The sequence below is a fragment of the Salvelinus fontinalis genome, chromosome 16, assembly GCF_029448725.1.
Source record: "Salvelinus fontinalis isolate EN_2023a chromosome 16, ASM2944872v1, whole genome shotgun sequence".
Taxonomy (NCBI): domain Eukaryota; kingdom Metazoa; phylum Chordata; class Actinopteri; order Salmoniformes; family Salmonidae; genus Salvelinus; species Salvelinus fontinalis.
This window is the reverse complement of record NC_074680.1, coordinates 10,722,704-10,747,413: the sequence shown is the minus strand read 5'-3', so window position 1 is coordinate 10,747,413 and position 24,710 is coordinate 10,722,704. Positions and strand designations below refer to the sequence as shown.

The 24,710-nt window shown below is 44.0% G+C and overlaps 1 protein-coding gene across 8 annotated transcripts; it reads right to left on the bottom strand.

The window, feature by feature from the left end:
- Nucleotides 1-1,114: 1,114 nt before the first annotated feature.
- On the bottom strand, nt 1,115-24,710 carry LOC129812636 (lysine-specific histone demethylase 1A). 8 transcript variants are annotated; one of them, XM_055864373.1, is made up of 21 exons: nt 24,622-24,710; nt 23,720-23,771; nt 22,821-23,120; nt 22,395-22,569; nt 22,145-22,278; nt 21,874-22,045; nt 20,015-20,121; nt 19,655-19,736; nt 18,371-18,465; nt 17,206-17,223; nt 16,691-16,833; nt 16,451-16,541; nt 16,161-16,295; nt 13,908-13,981; nt 13,546-13,657; nt 9,771-9,903; nt 6,449-6,636; nt 5,208-5,322; nt 4,619-4,746; nt 4,186-4,332; nt 1,115-2,237 (listed from the first exon to the last, which is right to left on the bottom strand). In XM_055864373.1, the coding sequence occupies exons 2-21, from the start codon at nt 23,762-23,764 to the stop codon at nt 2,052-2,054; spliced, it is 2,580 nt and encodes an 859-aa protein (XP_055720348.1). In that variant the 5' UTR covers nt 23,765-23,771; nt 24,622-24,710; the 3' UTR covers nt 1,115-2,051. The 8 variants fall into 8 exon arrangements, with proteins under 8 accessions (XP_055720348.1, XP_055720350.1, XP_055720351.1 ...); XM_055864375.1 differs by having other exon boundaries at nt 22,395-22,566; XM_055864376.1 differs by having other exon boundaries at nt 22,401-22,566.

The following is a 24,710-nucleotide window of genomic DNA, read 5'->3' as shown; positions in this document are numbered from 1 at the left end:
GAGTATCAATAGTGTAGGCCACGTGTCACACTCATTCCACGGAGGCCCGAATGTCTGCGGGTTTTCACTCCGATGTACTTGGAGGAATTACGGTCACTGAATTAGCAAGGAACCACCCTCACATGGTTGTCGAGGTCTTAATTCAAATGAAAATCTAGGACTCCCATGGAATGAGTTTGATACTTCTAGCTGATTCTTGGAACTGTCACGTGACAAGTCTTGGGTACATTTCCACCCTACCTGTGGCATCTGTACAGGCTGCTGGAGATTTGTTCAGACACGCCGAAGGCAGCCTCCTTCAAAGCTTTGTCTAACATATCTCGCAAGCAGGGAGACACACACCTGCCCATAGGAGAGGAAAGTTCTGAACTGCAATGGAAACTGTTGTGTGTGTGTATAGATAATACAAAGCCCACCAGCCACCCTGAGCCCCATGGTAAACCACACATGGTAATAACCCAGTGCCAACCTTGAGAGCTATTTCAATACATTTCCAACCAAAGTTACTATAGTTAAGTCAAACCTCTGTGGTCCACAGTTCTATGCACAGGGAAAATCCCTCTAATATAGGGGTATTGGCACTGAGCTATGTTCCCAAACATCCCAGTGCAATTTTTCCATTGGTCCATCAGACCCCTACAATGGCGTAAGCTGCCAAAGCCTGTCGCAGCCACCACACGCATACACGCTCCAGGGAGCAGGCCAATGGTCAGGAAGATGACAGGGAGTCAGCACTACATAAAACACAGAAGGCCACGCAGGTCAGAGATGTGTGGCTAGTGGGGAGTCCCAATGATCTCTCCTTCCTCCCAAAGTCTGCTCTTGTTCACATCCCTATATTGATTTTAAAAGGAAATTACTGGTATAATAAAATATGGCAGAAACTCCCACTAGCCTATGCCTCCCAATCCAATGCTTTTACATTTGTGGGTAGTGAACGAGTGTACACTTCAGGAGAAATGAGAGCTTGTGATGCACACTGTATGTAGACACTGGTCAGGAAGCTAGTCTCCTCCACTCATAACCACCTGGATTGTGTTAACTAGGGATTAAATGGAAGAAAGCTGAGTGAAACACTGCAGACACCATCTGAACTTGTTCAGTAAGAAACTCATTTTCTTGACACAAGATGTATTTATTTTTATGGCAAAAATGTTTTTTTAAAGTATGCAATAACAATAAAATATCAAAACTAGCTGTTAAAATAACAAAAACATACACAACTAATTTCTCTCTCAACAATAATCATAGTATGTATCTCTTTGCATTTCAATACAAACTGCTATTTTCTTTACTCCAACCCTACATGGTAGAGGTCCTCTTCAGCAGGAAGCACACAACTAACATTAGCGACATTAGCCTTAAAAGAATCAATACAACGCACTTGTAGGCTACAACATTGCAGCAACTAGCATTTCAATGGGGGGGGGGGGGGTTCAATGGGAGTGAGTGCAATTGTGTTGGTAGATAGCGCAGCGCACCTGCCCTTTACAAGTACAGTAGGTAGGGAGCAGCGCTTGATCGGCTGCCCTCGGTTTCTGGATTCCATTCCTCCTCTCCAGCCCATTCATCTTTATTGCTGGGACAAGGTCAGCTACTGGGGTAGGAACTGGCTACCCTGCTCATAGTAGACCCTGGTTTAGATCTGTCCATCCAAATAGGCCAATTCCTACCCTCATCCATGACTGATCACACTCTAGCAGCACGGAGGTTAGCTAGCAGAGCCGGAAGGGAGACTGAACCATCTGAGACTTCCATTGAAGGTTCCGCCTAGCTGCATCAGCTATGAGGACTCACAGCGTTGACTTAGTGAGGTGGTGGAGGATGTCATCATATTAAGGGGACAAGAACAGGCTAAGTAATGTGCTGGTGCTGGCTCGTCCTTTGGGAATGTACATTGGGGTTTCACTGTTCTGTCCATGTATTAGCATTGGTGGGGTTAAAACGAAACACACAAATGACAGGCACATTCTTTACATCTAAAGAGTCTTTGTTAACAGGAGTCACTGACATCACTTGAACATGGAAGGACATTGTAAAGAGAAAGGGGTCTAGACGCCGGGGGAGGGCTGAAGGGCGGCGGTGGGCGTGGCCTGTCGGGGGAGGGTGTACATGGCGCCCAGGAACTGGTCTGCGATGCGTCCCGCCTCTCGCAGGCCGCTGAGCAGGGCACCATGCACCGTGGCCGGGTAATTCCGGATAGTGTGCTCCCCAGCAAAGAACAGACGAGGGACAGGCTGCGAAAAATGAAAAAAATAAAAAAATAACTAAACCATCAAAACGACACACTCATCATCCCAAACATAAATTTGAGTGTTCCCGTCAATTAGTGTGTCAACATCAGAACGACCCTAAAACATCTGTGTCGGGAACCACTCGGTTTGGTCAAATAATTGTGGGTTGGCTAAGGAGGATGAGATTTGCACACATGCTCTGGTGGTTTAGTGAATGGGATTGGCCAAAAAAATTCCTGAAATGTGCAGAGCGACTTTCTAGCGTGTGGTAATATTCAACATTCTCATTGGCTTAGAGCAATGGGCCGTTTAATGATTCTGATGAGGATTATCGTCTTTGTTTGTAAGGAAATTGTTTAAATATCAAGGTAACGGTGACCAACTCTGTTCTGTTATATAGATTCATACCATTTGTTGATCAAACCTTCCCTACCGAAACACTCATTATGGGCAGCAGCAAGAGACGGGTGAAATTTTACAGCAGTATTTTGACGTGCACAGGTGAGACGTGCTTTGATAATAAAACCAACGGATTACAGAACAAAGTTAGGAATTTTCATGCCAGACAGGAGTCAAAATGTTGGGTTTCAGTCAGATTGGGACGATAGATGAGCAAACAAATAAGCTACCACTTCCACCTGTCCAGCCAGAGATCAATTAACCACAGGCCGATTCTACAGGCCGATCCAGTGAAACAAAAAAAAAATCACATTGATTGATTATCAGAGACTTTTGGTCATGAGTAAGAAAGGCTGAAGAACAAAATCCACTTGTATAACATGCTAGCAAAATGTTCTGATCAGCTAATATATGATCATTAGCGCTCACCTCCCCAGCCTAATTGTTACCGAATATCCAAACAGAGATTCAGTGAAAAATCTATCCGTGTCAGTCTAGTTATCTAGAGTCCCCCACAATTGTCTCAAAGCAGCGCAATGGCACTGTCCCAATCAAAACGGTGCCGAAATGATAATCTAGGAGACCACACACACAAACACCACGATTGCTTTAAATATTTGGATATGACTTTGGGAATTTCAGTGTAAGGAATAATTTGATACATGCCTTCAATTCCATTAGCCTACTATATTCCAATATTTTCATCCTTCAGTTGATCATAACTAAGAGTTTCTCTCTGCACTTTTTCTATGACCAAAGGCTGTTTGGTCTCCTCACTCCGCTGCCACCCACATCTGCTGCGTTGTCCTCAACATTAGTTTAAATTAATACAGTGCCTTCAGAAAGCATTCATAGCCCTTTGACTTTCTCCACACAATTTCTCACACAACACCCCATAATGACAAAGTGAAAACATGCTTTTAGAAATATTAGCAAATGTATTGAAAATGAAATACATAAATAAATCATTTATGTAAGTATTCTGAGTCAATACATCTTAGAATCCCCTTTGGCAGCGATTACAGCTATGAGTCTTTCCGGGTAAGTCGAAGAGCTTTGCACATAATATTTTCAAAATTCTTCAAGCTCTGTCAAATTGGTTGTTGATTGTTGCTAGACAACCATTTACAAGTCTTGCCATAGCTTTTCAAGCAGACTGTAACTAGGCCACTCAGGATCATTCAAATGTCTTCTTGGTAAGCAACTCTAGTGTAGATTTGGCCTTGTGTTTTAAGTTATTGTCCTGCTGAAACGTGAATTCATCTCCCAGTGTCTGGTGGAAAACAGACAGAACCAAGTTTCTCTTGGATTTTGCCTGTGCGAAGTGGTCCCAGGATCCTGTGTGAAGTGGTCCCAGGATCCTGGTTACCGGTGTTAATCCCTAATATGTAATGTATAGAGTACCGTTTCCCGGGCACAGACTTAGACTAGTCCTGGACCAGAAAGCACTTTAAATGGAGATTCTCCACTGCATGCTTATTGACCCAGGACTAAGTTTAATGTCTATCCGGGAAACTGTCTCGTAATGTATCACAGTGGTCAGATGTGTTACCTGTGACGCTCCGGGGATGGCGGGGCCAGGGGTGATGGGCTGGGCCATGAGGTCATAGTCGTTACCAGAGGAACCGGCCGCCACGTACGAGTAGGAGCCCCGCGCCCAGGGGTCGGCACGCCAACGCGTCACCACCGTTTCCTTGGGCTGCCGTGACAACAAACAGCGGTGAGTTTCCATGCCGATATCAGATTCCAGTAAACATGGTTGGTAAATACTAAACAGTTCCAAAGCTAACCAACATGAATAACTACATATGATTAGCTTACATGACCTTTTTTCATGATGTATTTGACTGGTGGTTTGAGATGACTCATAGAAACATAACTAAACAAAAATTCAGATTCAAGTCAACATTCCGTGATGGGTGGACCAGCAGCCATATTGAGTGTTATTCTATTTCTATGTCCAAAGAAAGCCAATTTGCACATGCCTGAGGTACTGCACTGCTTCCAAAGATGCCTTTGAGGATGGCGAGGCAGCGTCCGACGATGACATCGTCACTGATGTTCTCCATGATGCCAGCCGCCTCTCCTGCCATCAGTGCCAGCAGTACGGGGGCTGGGAGGGGGGGGAGGAAACACATTGATGAACTTCGTGAATTAAATTCTGTCCCAAGTTAAAATGGGTGACATCATCCAAAATGTCACCACGTCTCGATCTCAATTGCTTACAAATCCAGCCTCTCCTTGCGTCCTCCCTGTCATCTGCACTGTGGACGACTTGACAATTGAAAACTACATGGCGTAAGGAGCTCATCATTATGGCCGCCTTTCATCTGGTCAGTTCTTTCAGATCGGTGCAATGAAGGAGATGAAAGGGCGGACATTTAAAACTAAGAAAATAGGAGTTTTCCCCCAAGCCATTGTGCTTCTTCATTGCTTTACTCTTTGGAGTATCAGGCTGGGTGTCTGTAAACCACTTCAACTGCTGATGTAAAAAGGGCTTTTTAAACTACATTTGATTGAGAAAGATCCCAATTGCCACAGTGTTGAGAGAATTGCCTGGTTCACTGTGCTCACCTTTGTAGAGGTTCCAGAAGAGGAAGAGTTCTCCCCTGCTGGCTGTAGTGCTGCCCACATGGCCAAACAGGTTCACACTAGGGTCCCAGAAGACACGGTCAAAGCACAGCACCACCTAGTGACGGGAGGGACACACAATATCAGCATGAGTGATTCAATACACACCAAAAACACAATCTAGTCAGGGCAGTTTCCCAGGCAAAGTTTGGAGTTGGGCAATAAGTCTGGTTTGATGGCCTTGTGGCGAGGTAACAAAACAGGTTGGAGCATGGAGACTGGGAGAGCGGGAGGAATTCTGAGCTCTGGGCCTTTCTGATGATGCTAGTGATCTGGCACTGCTCACTATATGGAAAGAACCCTGAAGAGTCAGATGAATCAGAAGAGAACTGTTTCATAAGAGACACCCGAGGGAAAGATGGAACTTGACCAAATGTGAGAAGCCTGAGCGACTGCATTTCATCATTGCACTAAACACAGAATTAGATAGATGTTATATCATTCAGTTCTATGGTTCCAACTGACTGTTCTATATTCGTCTAATTTGTTTAAGACCCACTTCAAACAAAAATATTTTCATTATGACTGTTTCGCTGACCAAAATGTTGTGGAGTTTAGGCTCTATTCAATTGTATCCAGAGGCAGCGCTCCCTCTGGTGGCCACGAGGCACCACATTGCATAATGATGCAGCATTTTCTGCTGCAGCCGAATTAGGAGATGGAAACGCTGCAGTAGATGATGCACATTGGGGCTCAGTAAGAAAAGAGAGGGAGGGAGAGAGAAAGTGGAGGATGGATTCTGATCTGATTACTAACAGATTGACAAAACCCTCTATCACCCACCCGTACACACTCTCCAACTCTCCCTCCCAGGGCTGATATAAACCAGGATAAAAATGCTATTGTGGGGAGAGAGGTAACCTTGTTTTTTTGCACGGTGTATGTACAAAACACCTGGGCTGATTCATGCTGGACGCAAAGTGGTGCCTCGGGATGCTAATGAAGACGCTCATGTAAATTGACAGGGTGAGTGAATGAGTGAAATACATGTCTTGACAGCGAGAAATATCTATGATTTTACTTTGCTTCCTAGGTGTTTACTAACAAGTGAGCCAAGAGGCTTTTTTTAGACATCGATTTGTACAGCAGCAAGACTCAAGTCTTACATTCATCTCAATCCACATGGATAAACACCAAAAATAACAGACAGTGTGGCAAAGCCAAGTGGAGGGGTTTTTCCGTACCTTGTTGAGGTTGCCAAAGCCCATCCTCTGGATAGCAGAGGTCTTCCACTCGGGCAGGGGGGGAACAAACTGTACGGCGGGGGGCTGTTGCTTCATGACACCCAGGGGCAGGGTGCACAGAACCGCGTCACACTTGTAAATGAACGTCTGAGTGGTGGAGCGTGTGTTCACCGCAATCACCTCACAGCCTGGAGAGCGAGAGACACACACGCAATTAGTCAAACAACAAAACACACACAGGTCCCCACCCCCCCACAAAACAAATCTGTGCACCAGATGCAATTCAATTCAATGCTTCGTAAATTTCCTGTTGAAGAAAGCCCTTTATGATAAAGCCATAATATTTGCCATGTGGCATAGGCTACAGTTCAGCAGAGGCGTTTTAGGGTTACCACAAATTGAATTTTTTTTGGTTGCAGCTTCCGAATAAAAGTTTGCCTTTTAAAAAACGCATTTCATGCAATACTACGTCATTTACATGACAAAAGACATTAGCTGAATAATTTTTAATACAACACAAATGACCTAAATGAGTGGCTACTCCGACAAACAGATCAATCTGGTCTTGAATTCAAACAAATAGCCCAGGGCAAAGAAGCGACACAGATTGTACAATATTAGGGGGCAATATAAAAACGCAACAATTTCAAAGAATTTACTATGTTACAGTTCATATAAGGAAATCAGTCAATTAAAATAAATTCATTAGGCACTAATCTACAGATTTCACATATGCATCTGTTGGTCACAGATACCTTAAAAAGAAAAAGGTAGGGTGTAGATTCGAAAACCAGTCCGTATCTGGTGTGACCACCATTTGCCTCATGCAATGCGACATCTCCTTCGCATAGAGTTGATCAGGATGTTGATTGTGGCCTGTGGAATGTTGTCCCACTCAATGACGGTGCGAAGTTGCTGGATATCGGCGGGAACTGGAAAACGCTGTCCTACAAGTCGATCCAAAGCATCCCAAAGAGGCTCAATGGGTAACATGTCTGGTGAGTATGCAGGCCATGGAAGAACTGGGACATGTTCAGCTTCCAGGAATTGTGTACAGCTCCTTGCGACATGGGGCCGTGCATTATCCTAATGAAACATGAGGTGATGGCAGTGTATGAATGGCCGACAATGGACCTCGTCACGGTATCTCTGTGTATTGAAATTGTCATCGATAAAATGTGTTCGTTGTCCGTAGCTTATGCCTGCCGATACCATAACCCCACCACGGGGCGCACTGTTCACAACATTGGTAGCAGCAAACCGCTCTCCCACACAAATGGACTGCGGATGTGAGGCCAGTTGAATGTACTGACCAATTCTCTGAGATGAAGTTAGAGGAGGCTTATGATAGAGAAATTAACATTAAATTATCTGGCAACAGCTCCGGTGGAAATTCCTGCAGTAGGCATTCCAGTTGCATGCTCCCTCAAAACCTGGGACATTTGTGTGTGTCGTGACAAAACTGCACATTTTAGAGTGGCCTTTTATTGTCCCAAGCACAAGGTGCACCTGAGTAATGATCATGCAGTTTAATCCGTTTCTTGATATGCCACACCTGTCAGGTGGGTGGATTATCTTGGCAGTGGAGAAATACTCAATAACAGGGATGTTAACAAATTTCTGCAATCTGTTAATTCAGCTCATGAAACATGGCAACACTTAACATGTTGTATTTATATATTTTTGTTCAGTGTGTCGGTTAATATAAAAACATGAAAAGCAGAAACACCTTAAGTATTCAGACCCTTTGTTATGAGTCTCAATTGACCCCAGGTGCATCCTGATCCCATTGACCATGTTTGAGATGTTTCTACAACTTGATTGAAGTCCGCCTGTGGTAAATTCAATTGATTGGACAGGCACACACCGGTCTATATAAAAAAAGGTCCCACAGTTGACAGAGCAAAAAATAAATAATCAAGCAATGAGGTCGAAGGAATTGTCCGTAGAGCTCGGAGACAGGAGTGTCGAGAAACAGATCTGACAGAGGGCACCAAAAAGTTTCAGCGCATTAAAAAAAGGTCTAAGAACACTGTGGCCTCAATTTTAAATTGAAGACGTTTAGAACCACCAAGACTCTTCCTAGAGCTGGCCGCCAGGCCAAACTGAGGTAGGTGACCAAGAACCCGATGGTCACTCTCACAGAGCTCCAGAGTTCCTCTGTGGAGATGGGAGAACCTTCCAGAAGGACAAACATCTCTGCAGCACTCCACCAATCAGGCCTTTATGGTAGAGTGGCCAGACAGAAGCCACTCAGTAAAAGACACGACAGCCCGCTTGGAGTTTGCCAACAGGCACCTAACGGACTCAGACCATTAGAAACAAGATTCTTGGTCTGATGAAACCAAGATTGAACTCTGGCATGAATGCCAAGTGTCACGTCTGGAAGAAACCAGGAACCATCCCTACAGTGACGCATGGGTGGTGGCAGCGTCATGCTGTGGGGATGTTTAACAGCAGCAGGGACTGGGAAACTAGTTAGGATCGAAGGAAATACAGAGTAAAGTACTGTGAGATCCTTGATGAAGTCCTGAGCACTCTGAAGCAGGTTATCAGACTGGGGTGAAGGTTCACCTTTCCACAGGACAACGACCCTAAGCACACAGGTAAGACAATGCAGGAGTGGCTTTGGGGCAAGTCTCTGAATATCCTTGACTGACACAGCAAGAGCTCGGACTTGAACATCTCTAGAGAGACCTAAAATTAGCTGTGCAGCGACGCTCCCCATCCAACATGACAGTGCCGGAGCGGATCGGCAAAGGAGGATGGGAGAAACTCCCCAAATACAGGTGTGCCAAGCTTGTAGCGTCATACCATGGAAGACTTGAAGCTGTAATCGCTGCCAAAAGGTGCTTCAACATAGTACTGAGTAAAGGGTCTGAATATTTACTTAAACATTTGCAAAAAGTTCAGGGATTTTTTTTTTTTTTGCTTTGTCATTATGGGGTATTGTGTGTAGATTGATCAGGGAAACAACTATTTAATACATTTTAGAATAAGGCTGTTACGTAACAAAATGTGTAAAAAGTGAAGGGGTCTGAATAATTTCCGAATGCGCTGTATTTCCTCAATGTTTTATTTTTTTGCCTCTTGGGCCTCCCACGGCCCTTGGCCCAGGGGCTTCAGCCCTGATAAGTCCCTGCATTAATTTGGCCCTGCACACACAGGTTTCCCACCACACACACGTTTAACACACACTAACAGGTAACACATGAACAAAGGGATACACAGACTGACACACCCAGACAGACAACACAAAGAAAAGACACAGATTGACAAACAAGCATAAACGCAGCTACCCACAAATATCCTGTAAACTTACCAGAGGCGGTGTATCGGACCTGTCGCACCGCCGTGTTCAGTTTGATGTCCAGGCCCTCGGCCAGAGCCACGGGGACACAGGAGTAGCCATTCCTCACTGTCAGGTGGCTGCCTGTGAACTCAAAGTCGTCATCCTGGACAGGAGAAAAAGGGAGGGAGAACACAAAATGTGGGTTATATATGGTTTACAGTGACAAGGAGAAAACAGCACAACAAATCAATACATTTTAAACACTCAGAAAGTGAATTATGTCTGGCTTATTATTTGTGGCTTCTGCCTCCGCATCTTTTATTATTTTAGGCTAAGTATCTGTAAAGCACTTTGTGACAACTGCTGATGAAAAAAGGGGATAATAAAAATACATTTGATTGATTGGTTTACAAGGGCTTAGAAGGGTACTTGCAGTTTACGGGGACTATAGCCTGGTGGTTTGAAAGGAATGAATTCAACAAGATCTGGTGTCTAATAGCCGTGTATAGTACGTGTTTGAAATCGGATCTAGTATGGATGTGCATAATAGGAGAGAGAATTTTCAGGACAAGATGGATTGGTTAAGGGAGGGGAAAGTCCATGTACTGCAGGAAGAAATCTTAAAGGCGCAATATATAGGGCTAGAACGGTAATTATATAATCGTGTAACCGACGATTATGGATGAAGCTCATGAAAAAAACAGTTACTGCCATTTTATTATATATAAAAAAATAGATAAATGAAGTTGATGTAAATACACTTTAAGGCGACAAACTTTACTCAAAATAAAAGGTGCAGGAGGGGATGGCTGCCATTTTACGGGCTCCTAACCAACTGTGCTATTTGTTTGTTTCTAACTTATTTTGTACACAATGTTGCTGCTACTGTCTCATATGACCGAAAAGAGCTTCTGGACATCAGAACAGCGATTATTCACCTTGAACTGGACGAAGATTTTTTATTTAATGAGTCTGACGTAACGGACATACTGCTTCCCCGAGACCAGGTCCAAATCCCCATCCTTTGCATGAAGAAAAGATGGAAATACAGGCGGCGGAGGTCGGGGTGCCTGGTGAGAATTCATCCGCGAGTGGGTAAACCACCTCTGTACATTGGCCAATAGAACAGATGGTTATCACTGGATGATCTACGATCGAGACTATCCTTCCAAACGGGACATTAAAAACTGTAATATTTTATGTTTCACAGTCGTGGCTGAACGACGACGCTGAGATTATAAAGCTGGCTGCGTTTTCCATGCATCGGCAGGACGAGGGATGGGGTGCATGTATATTTGTCAATAACAGCTGGTACGCGATGTCTAAAATTAAAGAAGTCTCGAGCTATTGCTCCCCTGAGGTAGACCACACTATTAACCAAGAGAGTTATCTATATTTTTCGTAGCTGTCTATTTACCACCACAAACTGATGCTGGCACTAAGACTGCACTCAACAAGCTGTATAAAAGGCCATAAGCAAACAAGAAAATACTAATCCAGACGCGGCACTCCTAGTGGCCGGGGCCTTTATTGCAATTTATATCCGTTATACCTAATTTCGACCAGCATGTCACATGTGCAACCAGAGGAAACCAAACTCTAGACCACACACAGATAGATAAAGCTCTTCCCCAGCTTCCATTTGACAAATCTGACCATGATTCTATCCTCCTGATTCCTGCTTACATGCAAAAATGACAGCCGGAAGTACCAGTGACTCGCACAATACAGAAGTGGTCAGATGACGTGGAATGTACACTACAGGACTGTTTTGCTAGCACAGACTGGAATATGTTCCGGGATTCATCCAATGGCATTGAGGAGTCTACCACCTCAGTCACCGGCTAAAACAATAAGTGTATCGACAACTTTGTCCTCACAATGACCATACGTACATATCCCAACCAGAAGCCATGGATTACAGGCAACATCCGCACCGAGCTAAAGCTGCCGCATTCAAGGAGCGGGACACTAATAACAAATCCCGCTATGCCCTCAGACGTACAGTCACATTATCAATGTGGGGTAGCAAACAAGTATCATGAATTGCATGCACCCAATAGCTTTCCAAAAACAGGGAACACTGACTTGATATAGCTATTCCCTCTGCTAGCTGTCAGCTTAGCTAAAACACTAAACATAAAACATCACGTTTCTGCACATGCAATCAGGAGCGGAGGAGAAAATCTACCTTTTTCTTTTTTTTTTGCTATACAAATGGTTCTTAGGGTAACCGTGGTCATTTGGCTGACAAAACAACCATTATTCAAAATTCCATGACCGTCACAGCAATATATACAAATCAATCTACCATTACCTGGTTGCTAAGAATCATATTTAACTAGGCAAGTCAGTTAAGAACAAACTCTTATTTACAATGACGGCCTAAACCGGCCAAACCCGGACGACACTGGGCCAAATTCCCAATCACAAACGGTTGTGATACAGCCTGGATACAGTCTATATACGGTCCCACAGTGGAAAGTGCACGTTTAAGCAAAAACCAAGCAATGAGGTAAAGGGGAATTGTACGTAGAGCTCCGAGACAGGATTGTGCCGAGGCGCAGATCTGGGGAAGGGTACCAAAACAATTCTGCAGCATTGAAGGTCCCCAAGAACAGTGGCCTCCATCATTCTTAAAATGGAAGAAGTCTGGAACCACCAAGACTCTTCTTACAGCTGACCACCCGGCCAAACTGAGCAATCGGGGGAGAAGGGCCTTGGTCAGGGAGGTGACCAAGAACCTGATGGTCACTCTGATCTCCACAGAGGAACTCTGGAGCTCTGTCAGAGGACATTCCAGAAGGACAACCATCTCAGCAGCACTCCACCAATCAGGCCTTTATGGTAGAGTGACCAGACGGAAGCCAATCCTCAGTAAAAGGCACATGACAGGCCACTTGGAGTTTGCCAAAAGGCACGTAAAGGACTCAGACCATGAGAAACAAGATTCCCTGGTCTGATGAAATGAAGACTGAACTCTTTGGCCTGAATCCCAAGCTTCCCGCCTGGAGGAAACCTGGCATCATCCCTACGGTGAAGTGTGGTGGCAGAAGCATGATGTAGGGATGTTTTTCAGCGGCAGGGACTGGGAGACTAGTCAGGATCGAGGGAAAGATGAACAGAGCAAATTACAGAGCGATTGTTGATGAAAACCTGCTCCAGAACGCTCAGGACCTCAGACTGGGGCGAAGGTTCACCTTCCAACAGGACAACGACCCTAAGCACGCAGCTAAGCCAACGTAGGAGTGACTTCGTGGCAAGTCTCTGAATGTCCTTGATACTGGTGTGCCAAGATTGTAGCGTCATACCCGAGAAGACTCAAGGCTGTAATCGCTGCCAAACATTCTTCAACAAAGTAAATAGTCTGAATACTTATGCAAATGTGATAGTTTTTTTTCTTTTTTCCCCTATAATTTCTACAAACTGATTTTGCTTTGTCATTATTGGGTATTCTGTGTAGATTGATGAAGGGAAAAAAACTACACCATTTAATCAATTTTAGAACAAGGCTGTAACATAACAAAATGTGTAAAAAGTCAAATGGGTCTGAATACTTTCAATAACCCCCCCCAAAAAAAATTCAGCTATTTCAAGCTGGTGTACAAACCGAAAGCAAGACGCAAAAGCGAAACTTAAGGACAAGGAGCATAGAAGTATTACACATAGAATGGATCCACCGCTTATCAGAATGGCTTTCATTGAGGATGACAGATCTATAACTCACATTCTATGTGAATTTGGTCAGGTCAACTACAAAGCTACATACTGGACCTAAGTGAGTAATGAGTGAGTGCGAGTGTACCTGGTCCCAGTGCTTGAGTGAGAGAGTAGAGAGGGGCGTGGCATTGGCAAATTCCAAGTTGGCAAAGTGCCAGTCAAGTATCTGCCTGTCCCGGGACGACAAGTACACGTCACTGTGGAGAGATCGGCAGAGGATGGAGAAAAAAAAGATCAGATGGATGCGAGCACATCTAGCCTGGTCCCAGATCTGTCTGTACTCAGATCTGTTTGTACTCCATTGTCATTGACAAGCTAAACATTGCCACGACAATTCCATAAGAAAGAGCAGAGACAGATTGGCACCCAGGATAGAGCACACCCACATGCTTAAAGAATAGTACAACAGCAGCCCTTTACAGTGGAGCGAAGGTGTTCAAGTGTTACCTGGGTGGGTTGGCCTCCAGTTCCTGTAGCTTCTCCTCCACTTTGACCTGCGACTCCACCAACTCATCATACTCCTACAGGAGAGGGGAAGAGAAAGGAGTTTAACACTGAGACATGAGGCCTCCCGAGTGGCGCAGCGGTCTAAGGCCGGGATGTCGTTGTCTCATTGCGCTTTAGCGACTCCTTGTAGGCGGGCCGGGCGCCTGCAAGCTGACGTCGGTCGGCAGTTGTACAGTGTTTCCTCCGACACATTGGTGCGGCTGGCTTCCGGGTTAAGCGAGTAGTGTGTCAAGAAGCAGTGCGGCTTGGCAGGGTTCTGTTTCGGAGGACGCATGGCTCTCGACCTTCGCCTCTCCCGAGTCAGTACGGGAGTTGCAGCAATGGGACAAGACTAACTACCAATTGCGGGAAAAAGTGGTAAAGGTACAAAACAAAAAAACTAGGAGAGCGCACATTTATTTTTCTTGGCAAGACACAAAGGCCGCCAATGGAGCATTCAGGAATCCATTTGAAGTTGACTAGTTTCAGGCATGGGGGCCAACCTGAGCAATAGAACGGGAAACACTGGGGTACATCTATTTGTGCACACAAGAAGGTTAAAAGTAAAGTAAGAAGGACATCAGCCCACTCAGTTTAATGGACTGAGTCACCCTGTCCAGGTTTCATCACATACCCATGCAGCCATTGACACCCACCTTCAAGGCCTCCCCGACCCCGTTCTAGCCTGTACGAGTACAACACACGCTCTCAGTGTGTGTGTGTGTGTGTATGCACACCATTTCCAGCCAGACAGACCAAGCCGAGTCAAGCCTTAGAAGTGCCTTTTCAGGAGGCAGTCGACCAAAAGACGACTCGAGTTCAGACAGCAGCTGTGTTTAAACTTGCTTCCCGAAAATACACTTGAGGTGGAGTTTTATCTGCGCTGAAAGTGAGGCTGTACTGCCTTTAATGATACACACAGGCAAAGCATTGGACCACAAACACATGCTGCTGAAACCGTCTTGTTTACCATTTTTTGTCTCTGAGGCACATCCTTAGTTCTACTTATGTCGAATTTTCACTTAGTCGTGCATTGACGTCAATGGGAAATTAGGTGAAAATTAGATTTAAGTGAAAGTTAGGCTGTGCCACTATGGTCTCAAGTACACTTATGTCTCCTTGGCTTAAAGGGACACTTCGGGATGTTGGCAATCTACTTCCCCAGAGTCAGATGAACTCGTGGATACCATTTTTATGTCTCCGTTTCCAGTAGGAAAGAAGTTAGAGTTAGTTTGTGAGCCAATGCTAACTAGCGTTATCAGGTCTGTGGGTATCTACTAGCATGCTAGTAGACCGCTAGTTAGCAATTGCACTAAAATACAAAAAATACATCCACGAGTTCATCTGACTCTGGGGAAATAGACAAAGGGTCTCATTGCCAAAATCCCGAAGTATCCCTTTAAATGACCCAAATCCAATCCATCCATTTACTATATTAACATGGTTTGCGCTAAGCTCACACTGTGGCAGCAAGTTGGCTATAATCATTAAGCTCTATATTTCCCCCTAATAAGTTTACTCAAATGAAGTTAAGACTTGAATGGAGGAGGCCAGTTGCTATATAACGACCACAATTATTTGGAAAATCTGAGTAACATTTATTTAATTAGTCGATTGAAATGCCATCAACAGCGGGTACACAGATCCTACTTGACCATTTCTATTCACAAATGCGAGTGAATTGCGCACACTGTGGAGCCCTGACCACCTGCCAATGTGGCTGGTGAAATAGACATCTTACCCACCAATGCCAAAATCTACCCACATTTGGCAGGTGTTCATTTTAGGCTCTGGAAAACACTCTGATAATTGCACAAAAATGGTTGAATTGAAAACATACGTTGAGAACACCTTTAATTGAATCGAATTGTGTCTGGAGGCTAGAAATAGGTGATGCTCCAGCTAATGACTCCAGCTGTTAAATGTATGGCTTATCCACGTTGTGTGTGAGTCTGCAGGAAGTACCACACGGTACAAGAATGGAGTTTGTTTTGGAAAAAGAAATAAGCAAATGGGAAAGTAATCAAAGTAATGTGCCATTAACTGCTTGCAGCTATTTGTATGGAACAAGTAAGGCCCTATCAAATCTGTTTTAGGATGTTCTAAGGCCACAACAATGCTTAAACCACATCAGGAGTCCACTTGAGGTCTGGGAAAAATGGAAGAAACCTATCCTCTGCCTCTACAGTAGGGTGAGAGCATGAGTGGTCTCACCTTGCAGAGTGCAGTGAGGTCGCGGTGCTTGCTCTTGACCAGGAACTCGGCAGTGATGTCTCTGGGGGGCTTGACCTCACTGGCCTCCTTGTGCTGCTGATGAAGCTCCTTGACCCTCTCCTTGGTACCCACCATCTGAGAGAATGAGGGAGGGGGAAGAGAGAAGGGTAGATAGACAAAGGAGGAGAAAACAGATTAAAAGGAGGGAAAGAGTACATCCACAGGCATCAACATTAAAGCTACTTATGTTGCTCTTTTGACCTCTGAGATACAGTGGTACTCATGGTCACCTTGTTCAACAGCTCCTTGAGATCCTCTTGGGTCTTGACTATCTTCTTCCAGTGCTCTATCTGCTCATCTTTCACATGTTTCTCCTGCAACCTATTAGAAGTTACCAGTCAAAAGAACACCTAAGAATTGATATGTGCCGTTGAGAAAGAGGGATATTTTTATTTATTTATTATTTAAAACTAAATACAACCATCGCCTCAGAATTTGTACAAGTTGCCATGCCGGGACAAAACACTTACTGAATGACCACCTCCAGGGCCTGTCCCAAGGACACAGGCTTGTTGTTGAGGAAGTTGAAGTCCAGCTGGTGGCTGAGGTAGGAGGTGGCCTCCAGCAGACGGTTGAACTCCTGCTCCACCATCTCATCCTTCTCCTTGGGTACCTGATGATTAGATCAACAATGAACATTAGGATTCTAGAATTGAATATTAATAATGAACAATATGATTATAGTATTTTATGTTACTCATGAACATGCAGGCATAAGGAATAACAATCCAATTTAGAAAGGAATCGCTTCCTCTACCACTGGGACATGGTCAAGAGAAATATACCTCTTGGGAAAAAAGTGAAAGAAAAGCTATTGCTGACTACAAGGCTTCTACAGACAGTTAACACAAACAGGTGCCTGTCAGGACACTCAAGGACAGACCCTGTTCTATTACGGTCTACTTCAAAGTGTACCGACATAGGATTCAACATTAATTATTAACAATAGGTGAACAATGTTATCATGTAGTAAACCAATACATACACTTGTGCATCGTTCACCCTTTAGCGGTCCACCAGATGATAAACACGGGAGGGGTCGAGAGGAGAGAGAATTAACAAATTAAATAAACAAACTTAAAGGAAAGATACAATATAACATTTTAAAAACGAGTGTGTATTTGTGCATCTCTGAGCAATGTTGTTCTCTCGATTCCCGGGGTCATTTCATATGTTCATGTGTTTGAGCTATTCGCCGCACTAGCAGGCAGAAATACAGCCGGTATGATGAGTTTTGTGTCATATGATTCAAAATGTGTGACTCTTTCCTTTAAAATGTTAAACAGATTTAACCGCACTTGAAAAAAGGACACTTAATTAGCTTCCCCTGCAGAAAAGGAAACCAGTTGCGCTGTGTGGAGAGTGACCAGCTGCCCTATCCCTGACTACCACCTCTGAACAGGGTCATTTTCATTAGGCACCAAACAAAATAAAATGGACTGAGACAGGTAGGGACTACCTCAACTTGTCCAATAAGAAGTAATCCTTTTCGCGTTGAAAAACGTTTTTTCTATGTTTGGCCCTAATGAATATGACCCAGGCCTGAAAATAACCCCAAACATCCTACCGCTGCATGACAGAGGGAGAAAATAATAGTTTGAAGAGGACACTGCTGGTTATTTCCAGTCTAACGGTAGTACATTGGGAGAGTCTGGTCTCAACAAAGAGAGGGCAGAGCTGCTGTTGATGACACGCTAGGCTAAGCGGCTAACTGAATCCACCCTGCTAAGTGGTTAACTGAATCCACCCTGCGCTTTGCTTGCGTTCCGCGGAAACAAGCAGCCCTGCGGACAAAGTAAGGGCCCAGCTAGCTAACAGCACATAGTGGTGTGCTGGATGAAATCTAAACATCTTCAACACAAGAGGTAAATAACAAAACGGAGAGAGTTAACATTGGGGGAACATAAATAAAATATTTCTATATACAGTACAATGGTTGTAGGTTACATTTGTGGTTAGCAGACACTTCAAAGTCGAGCATGCTTGCACGAGACACCAAAACGGCGATGTAATACGACAATTCATTTTGTTATAATGTTCTACAAGCATTTCACTCTACTGCAGTGCATTGGCATATATGCAGTGTGTGGCCTAAACCTCATAACTCAAACTAAGTGAGTGACCCAAATAGCTAGCGATGCAACACTCACAGCTTGACCGTTGGCTTCGTACAGAGGACACTTCTGTTTGATCTTGGCTAGCTCCATGTTAACCTGCTTGCTGACCACCGCCATGGGATTCCCTCCTAGAACACACCAGATAGAACATCAGGATATTGGCCTACCGCCATAGTATCTATAGACTAGTTCTATGCCCTCAATATCACATAAACTATATTAGATTGCAATGTTAGAACTACAAGTAATGTCATAGTTTAACAGCCTGGCTGGATAGATAGCGGCGATTTTTATTTGCAAATATTGAATGTGACACAAACTGAATATGACCAAACTTGGTATCATTTGAAACACATTTGTGGAATCTCACGGTTTCATATTCAATTGCCGTTTTTTACAGTCTTCCATGAAACAAAGAAGAAGTGATAAACCGTAATTTGCCTGTCCAGTCCTATTTCTTCAGACTACATTGATCAGGGCCTGTATCCACAAGGCGTCTTAGTAGGAGTGCTGATATAGGATCAGTTTGACCTTTTAGGTCATAATGAAGAAATGTATATGAACAGATCCTAGATCAGCACTCCTACTCAGACACTTGGCTCATATGGGCCCAGACTACATTTACATGGTCAACACCACCATCTGCTGGTGAGAAGCTGTCATCGCAGGCCCATTTGAAATGACTGTTCAAAGTGGCTTTCAATCATGTACATTAGAGGTTGACATAGGAACAGGACTCCCATGGGTCTTGTGGGTCCAGCGAGATTCCTACAGGAACTGGAGTGAAATTCTAGAGCCAAGTTCGGGAGAGGTTTAACAGCCCACAGGAACGGGCAGTACAGGAATTATTTTAAACGGAGTTGTGTGTTATAAGCAGTTTTAGAAGGACATGATTTTACCCCCCTGCCCCTCCAACAGGAACACATGTTCTTCTGTTTTCAATCACTACATATAAATAAAATAGGCCCTTCAGCTGAGCAGGCAATGGAAAATAGCTCTCTCTCGTCCAAGTGGAGCCGTTGCTATGGACACACACACAGAGAGAGCACATGGAGCAAATGCAGCGTAGGGAAGGAGCAGGGGACAGACAGACGAGCAGCTCACGGAGGAAGTTACTTCTGATTTGGGCATGTTAAAATGAGCACGGGATGGAAGTGATTTTTATTGGGACAGGATAGGAAAGTTAGAGTTATAGAACTGTTGCATGGGGGGGGGGGGAATGACAGGATGGCACAGGAATTCATTTTCACTTCCGTTTAATGTTCATTACCACATGCACTGGCTGTACGTGTGTGTGTCTATGAATGAATGCCTTACCCAGTCCGGTCACCACCATGGCCCCCAGATCAGCAACATAGTTGCCCTTCCGGAACGTGGCCACTCTCCCCCCAACACGGTCCTGAGAGGAAACAACAACCAAATTACCACAACAAAGAGGAAAACCCTAACCATTAGCTGTTCCACTAGGCCAAAACGTTGCATTACTGGTCAGTATCACTGTATTAGCTGAAGGTTAGATGTAGGTCGTGTTCAATTGGCACAAAATGGAAGAAATCAGATGTCATTTCTCACCTTGTCCAATACGAAAAATGTTAGTTATCAATTGCAAAGTGTTTTGCTACAGCGTGCCCCAATGAAGTTGGGCTCGTATCGATGTGTGATGCGCTATTGACCCACCCTGGCCTCCAGTACTGTCACATCCATGCCAAAACTCTGCAACTGCCGCGCGGCCGCCAGCCCAGACACACCCCCTCCGATGATGATCACCTTGCCCGTCTTCTTTGCTACAGGGGAACAGGGGAACCAGAGTGATTAAACATAACCAGCTATTTTGACACATCGATAAAAACAAATTATGTTGAGTCACATGAGGTTTAGGCTTGAACCCCCAAATTATAACTCCTTGCTATTAACCAATCAGCATCCAGGATCCAAACAACCCATTTTATAATTGAAAATAATGCCACTGTTGATTAGATGCTTTTTTCTTCAGTTGCACTTCTCTACTCAGATGAGAATTCACGAAGGAGCATTCTATCAGGAGACAGTGCTCCGACTGATGTGAAAGTACTTTTCCGCTGGAAATTCTCTCAGTTTAGCCTACTTTTCTCTGGTAAAATGCAAGATTACCTACATTCTTTATATAATTTTTTTATTAAACCTTTAACTAGGCAAGTCAGTTAAGCCGTCATTGTAAATAAGAACAGATTCTTAACGGGGAACTGTGGGTTAACTGCCTTGTTCAGGGGCAGAACGACAATTGGTTCCGATTTGGACTGACCAAATACTTTTCAGCGTCCATGGACGTCCGGTACTCCGTGGGGGAGATGGCTGGTTACAGTAAATGGAAAGAGGGGGCTCATGGGTAGGTGTCAGTAAGGGTCGAGACAGGTGACATTAACTGGAGAGAGAGAGCGACAGGGAGAGAGAGGGGGGCGGGTTGTCCAGGCTGTTTTAACACTCTTGCTTTGACCAGCACGCGACAGAAAGAAAAATAAAACAATTATTAGCTGAACATAACAGTATGCCAGTGGGAGGCAAGACAGTAGCAGGTGATCCAACTGTGGTTTGTGACTACTATGGATTCCCATTGTAGCCAATTCAGTTGAAGTCATTCTACTACTCATTATGTTACCAATTTGTTTGTGGTCACTTCATAAATCATAAACCACATCTTTATCAGTAAAAATACTATAAATAATTGGTAGGTCTACCTTCACTTGTTACTTCTGTGAACTTTCATTATACTCCCTCATGATATTTTGACACTACGAGGTCGAAATAACATTATGATAATGCACTTTGTGTAAAAAAAAAAAAGAAAACAAATGCCTGCAATTTCAGCCTGTTCAGGTGGGATGGAACTTTTGTCCCACATCATGACGTCACAACGTGACCCATTCATAATAGACCAATGACTGTTCATCTGGGAAAGGAGGTGGGCTCTAGATCATCCTATCAGCCAATCAGGGCTGTGTGTTAAAATATTCAAACGTATGCCCTAACACCCACACAATCAGATTGGAGGAAATAAATGATTACAAATATATTTAGAAGTTATTTTCATTAAATAAACTGATTTATTAGACAGTGATAATTTAAAAAACGTAAAAGCATTACAAAGACTGCGTGGGGGCTTTAAAGATATGTGGGGTTTTGGTAACAGAATGACAAGGCAATAGGTAATATTTCTTAAACTTACAGAAGGATAATAATTATAGCAAAAATGAAATGTTGATATTAGTTCGCAGTGGTCTTTACTTCAACAGTGTTTTGATGTATTACTAATAGCGTTTAAGACCTTTTCTGCTAGTTGTTTTTTAAGACCCCCTTACCTCTGTATATACACACCTTCATTTAAAATAAAAAAAACAGACTCAGCTTTAATTTGACACCAAATTTGATGTGCTCCTATGAACAGCTCTTGGGACTTTTTTTTTTTACATGGAAATGCCCATATCTAAATGTGAGCATAAGCATTGTACATGCAGTTACTATAGTATAGCAGGCAGATAGTAAAAGGCTAATGTACTCACTTGGTAAAGGCTTGACTCTCTTGTAGATGCCAAAGTTGATGAGGCCGTGTCTCTCCAGGTAACTGTGTATCCTGTGCACTAGCACAGTATCACTGTTGTACGGCGCTTCAAGTTGTTGTGTTGTGGCTTCGAAGGTTAGCTGGATTTTCGGGTTATCAAGCCAAAGTTGGAGCTGAAACAAATTATTTGCCACAATTTCAGACCCAAATTCAAATGTATAATATTCTCCAGAACTAAGCAAGTCTTGTTAATGAAGTAGGTGTGTTCTCACTGTGCGGTTGCGGATGTACAGGAACACTTTCTGCGTATGCTGGGGCCCGCTGATGATGTCCGGGAAGCAGGCGGCCTCCTGGGAGGTCATGCGATCATGGGGCAGCCGGCTCTGGAACGCAGCTCCCTCCACGCCTGAAAAACGACAAACACGCCACCCTCAACACCCGTCCTGACACACACACACACCTTTCGCTGCCCAATGTTACATTTGCACTCGCAGGCACGCACTTTCGCACAGTCCAACTCACACTCACCAGAGGGCTCCTCAGGCTCGCTGTCCACCTCCTCCTCAATGGGCGGCGCCGGTGGCGGGATCACCTGCTTGCGCTCCTTCTCCGCCTTGGCATTGCGCTCCTCCTCAGAGTAGTATTCGTCCTCAGACAGATTGGCCAGGCTCTCGTCCATCTCGCGGTACTCCACCTGCAACAAGATGCACAATAAACGCTCCATTAAAACCACGTTCCGGCTCACCTAAGATGAAGCAAATGGTCAAGCTCCCTGTACTGCTCTGGTGTTGTTCACCACTAATTAGATCGACATACCAAGATTACTGTATTAACTTTATCGTTAGTCATTCAATGTGCTCTTGGTCTAGGGCTGATGGGGGTACATGCCTGGAGTGACTTATTCCATTTCGCGCTAAGATGGGTGGACAGGTATTATAGGTTGTTTACTTTTGATCGCTTGCGGCGGCTTGTCCTGCGACCCTCGGCCGTGTCCAGGTCCACCCCCCGGGGGCCAGGGAGGTGGGGCTGCGGGGGCCCACCAGGTTCCCCACTAGGAGAGGCCCGCTCCTTCTTTTTGATCTCCACGGCGCCTGGGGCCAAGGGAGGGGCCCCCACCTGGGCCGGGGCCTGGGCCTCAAGGGACCGCTCAGCTCCCCCTGGCGCCAAGGAGGTGGAAGCGGCAGAGGAAGATGAACCTGCGTCTGACTTCTTACTCGACAGCATAATGGAGGAAGACAGAGGCCTCTCCTTGAAAAAGCAAAACAAAAATCGACATCAGCCAAATCCATTCGCTGCTCTAGATTTGTCTGTGATATGATGCTCTAGGATGACCAGAGTTAGTTTTTTCACAATACTGATCCATTGTGGTCAAAAATAATAAAAGGCTATGGTGATGCATATTAGCAAAAAGTCTGTATTTGGCAAATATTAAATAAGATTACAATGAATTGCTGTTCATGAAGAGAACAAAAAAAAATTAAAAGCCGGGAAAAAAATATCATCAACATAGCTAAGAAACACCAGTTGTATAGTATAGAGAGAACATTGTAGTTTAGAGAAATACCATAGCTAGTTTATCAGCTCAACTACCATTTATTTCCCAGAGACAAACTGAATGTTTATGTATTCAAGGTTTCATAACCTTCTTTGTCCAATTAATGCACTCTCACTTTCTATATGTATAATATTCCATATCATGTCGTCAAAATATGGAAAGGAGTTCCAACAACTCCATAACAGCTAAGTAAATACATGAACCTAGCTATACTTAAAGTTGAGGGTGCATTAGAAGTGCACCAACTAGATTCGTTGACAGATGACAAAATGTAAGAGGGCTCCACAATAACCTTGTCTTGCTTTACCCATTTCTCCGTGGACCTGGTAATATCCATTCAAACACTAAGAAATAAAGACAAAATCAGAAATATGGTCATGAACAACGGCAAAGTCCACCAAGCCAGGCAGCGAGACAATAAATCCTGGGGTGTGACGTTAATCTGTCGAAACAGTTGAACAACTAAAATGTTTTGCTACTAAAACGAGAGTTTATATTGTACAAATTCAGGTAGGTCCCTAGCCGTTTCGTTTGAGACAAGTTTTGCAAAATAATCTGCGTAATGAATAAGCACCTGGTCTATTGGCTAACTAGGAGTAGGTGACTAGGAGTTAGTAATGAATAATGAGCTAGCTACACAGCTAACGTCATCAATTAGCTAGCGATTTCTAACTAGTTACATTTTTTGCTATTGTATTTCAAATATGTGGAGAATAAACATTAGTATATAGGCCAAATACTTGGTTCGTATTAACCGCCTTTTCGATGGTTTCGCAAGAACAACAAGCTAGCCATCTGCCTGGCTAAACCATACTGCTAACTTAGCTATCTATATTATAAAACCATCTGACGTCGTTAAAACCTAGTTAGCCAACTTTGCTTCTCTGACTTAACAAGGTCAACGATCAGCGTCGTGGGTGTTGTCTGACTAGTATATTATTCCTGTTGTACTGCCTACACAGGTTTCACGAGCACATCAATTTAACTACGGTAGCTAACGTTGGCTAGCAGGCTAACAATGAATCTCACTCAGCAGTAACTAAGTGTCTGTGTGTTGGCTAGCAACTACCAGTGAAAACATTGCACTCCAATTACGTTAATAGCTACGCTATAACATCGCATTTCACTATACAGCCAATATTGGGGCCGTGAGTTGAAGAGTAAAACATAACATGCATACAATGGTTAATGTACCTTACTGTACCTCGCCGCAATCAATATGTCAACACAAAGACAAATCCCATCTCTTCCTCTCGTTGAATTATATGATCCGCCCCTCACCG

What these genes read in the sequence shown, in the direction of transcription:
- LOC129812636 (XM_055864373.1), bottom strand. Translation starts at nt 23,764, where the DNA reads ATGGATATTACCAGGTCCACGGAGAAATGGGTAAAGCAAGACAAG. An exon ending in TGAGGAGCCCTCTGGTGAGT is followed by an intron (nt 22,279 to 22,394) that starts GTGAGTTGGACT and finishes GTCGTTTTTCAG; the next exon opens with GCGTGGAGGGAGCTGCGTTC. An exon ending in GAAGCAGTGCAGTACCTCAG is followed by an intron (nt 4,333 to 4,618) that starts GCATGTGCAAAT and finishes TTGTCACGGCAG; the next exon opens with CCCAAGGAAACGGTGGTGAC.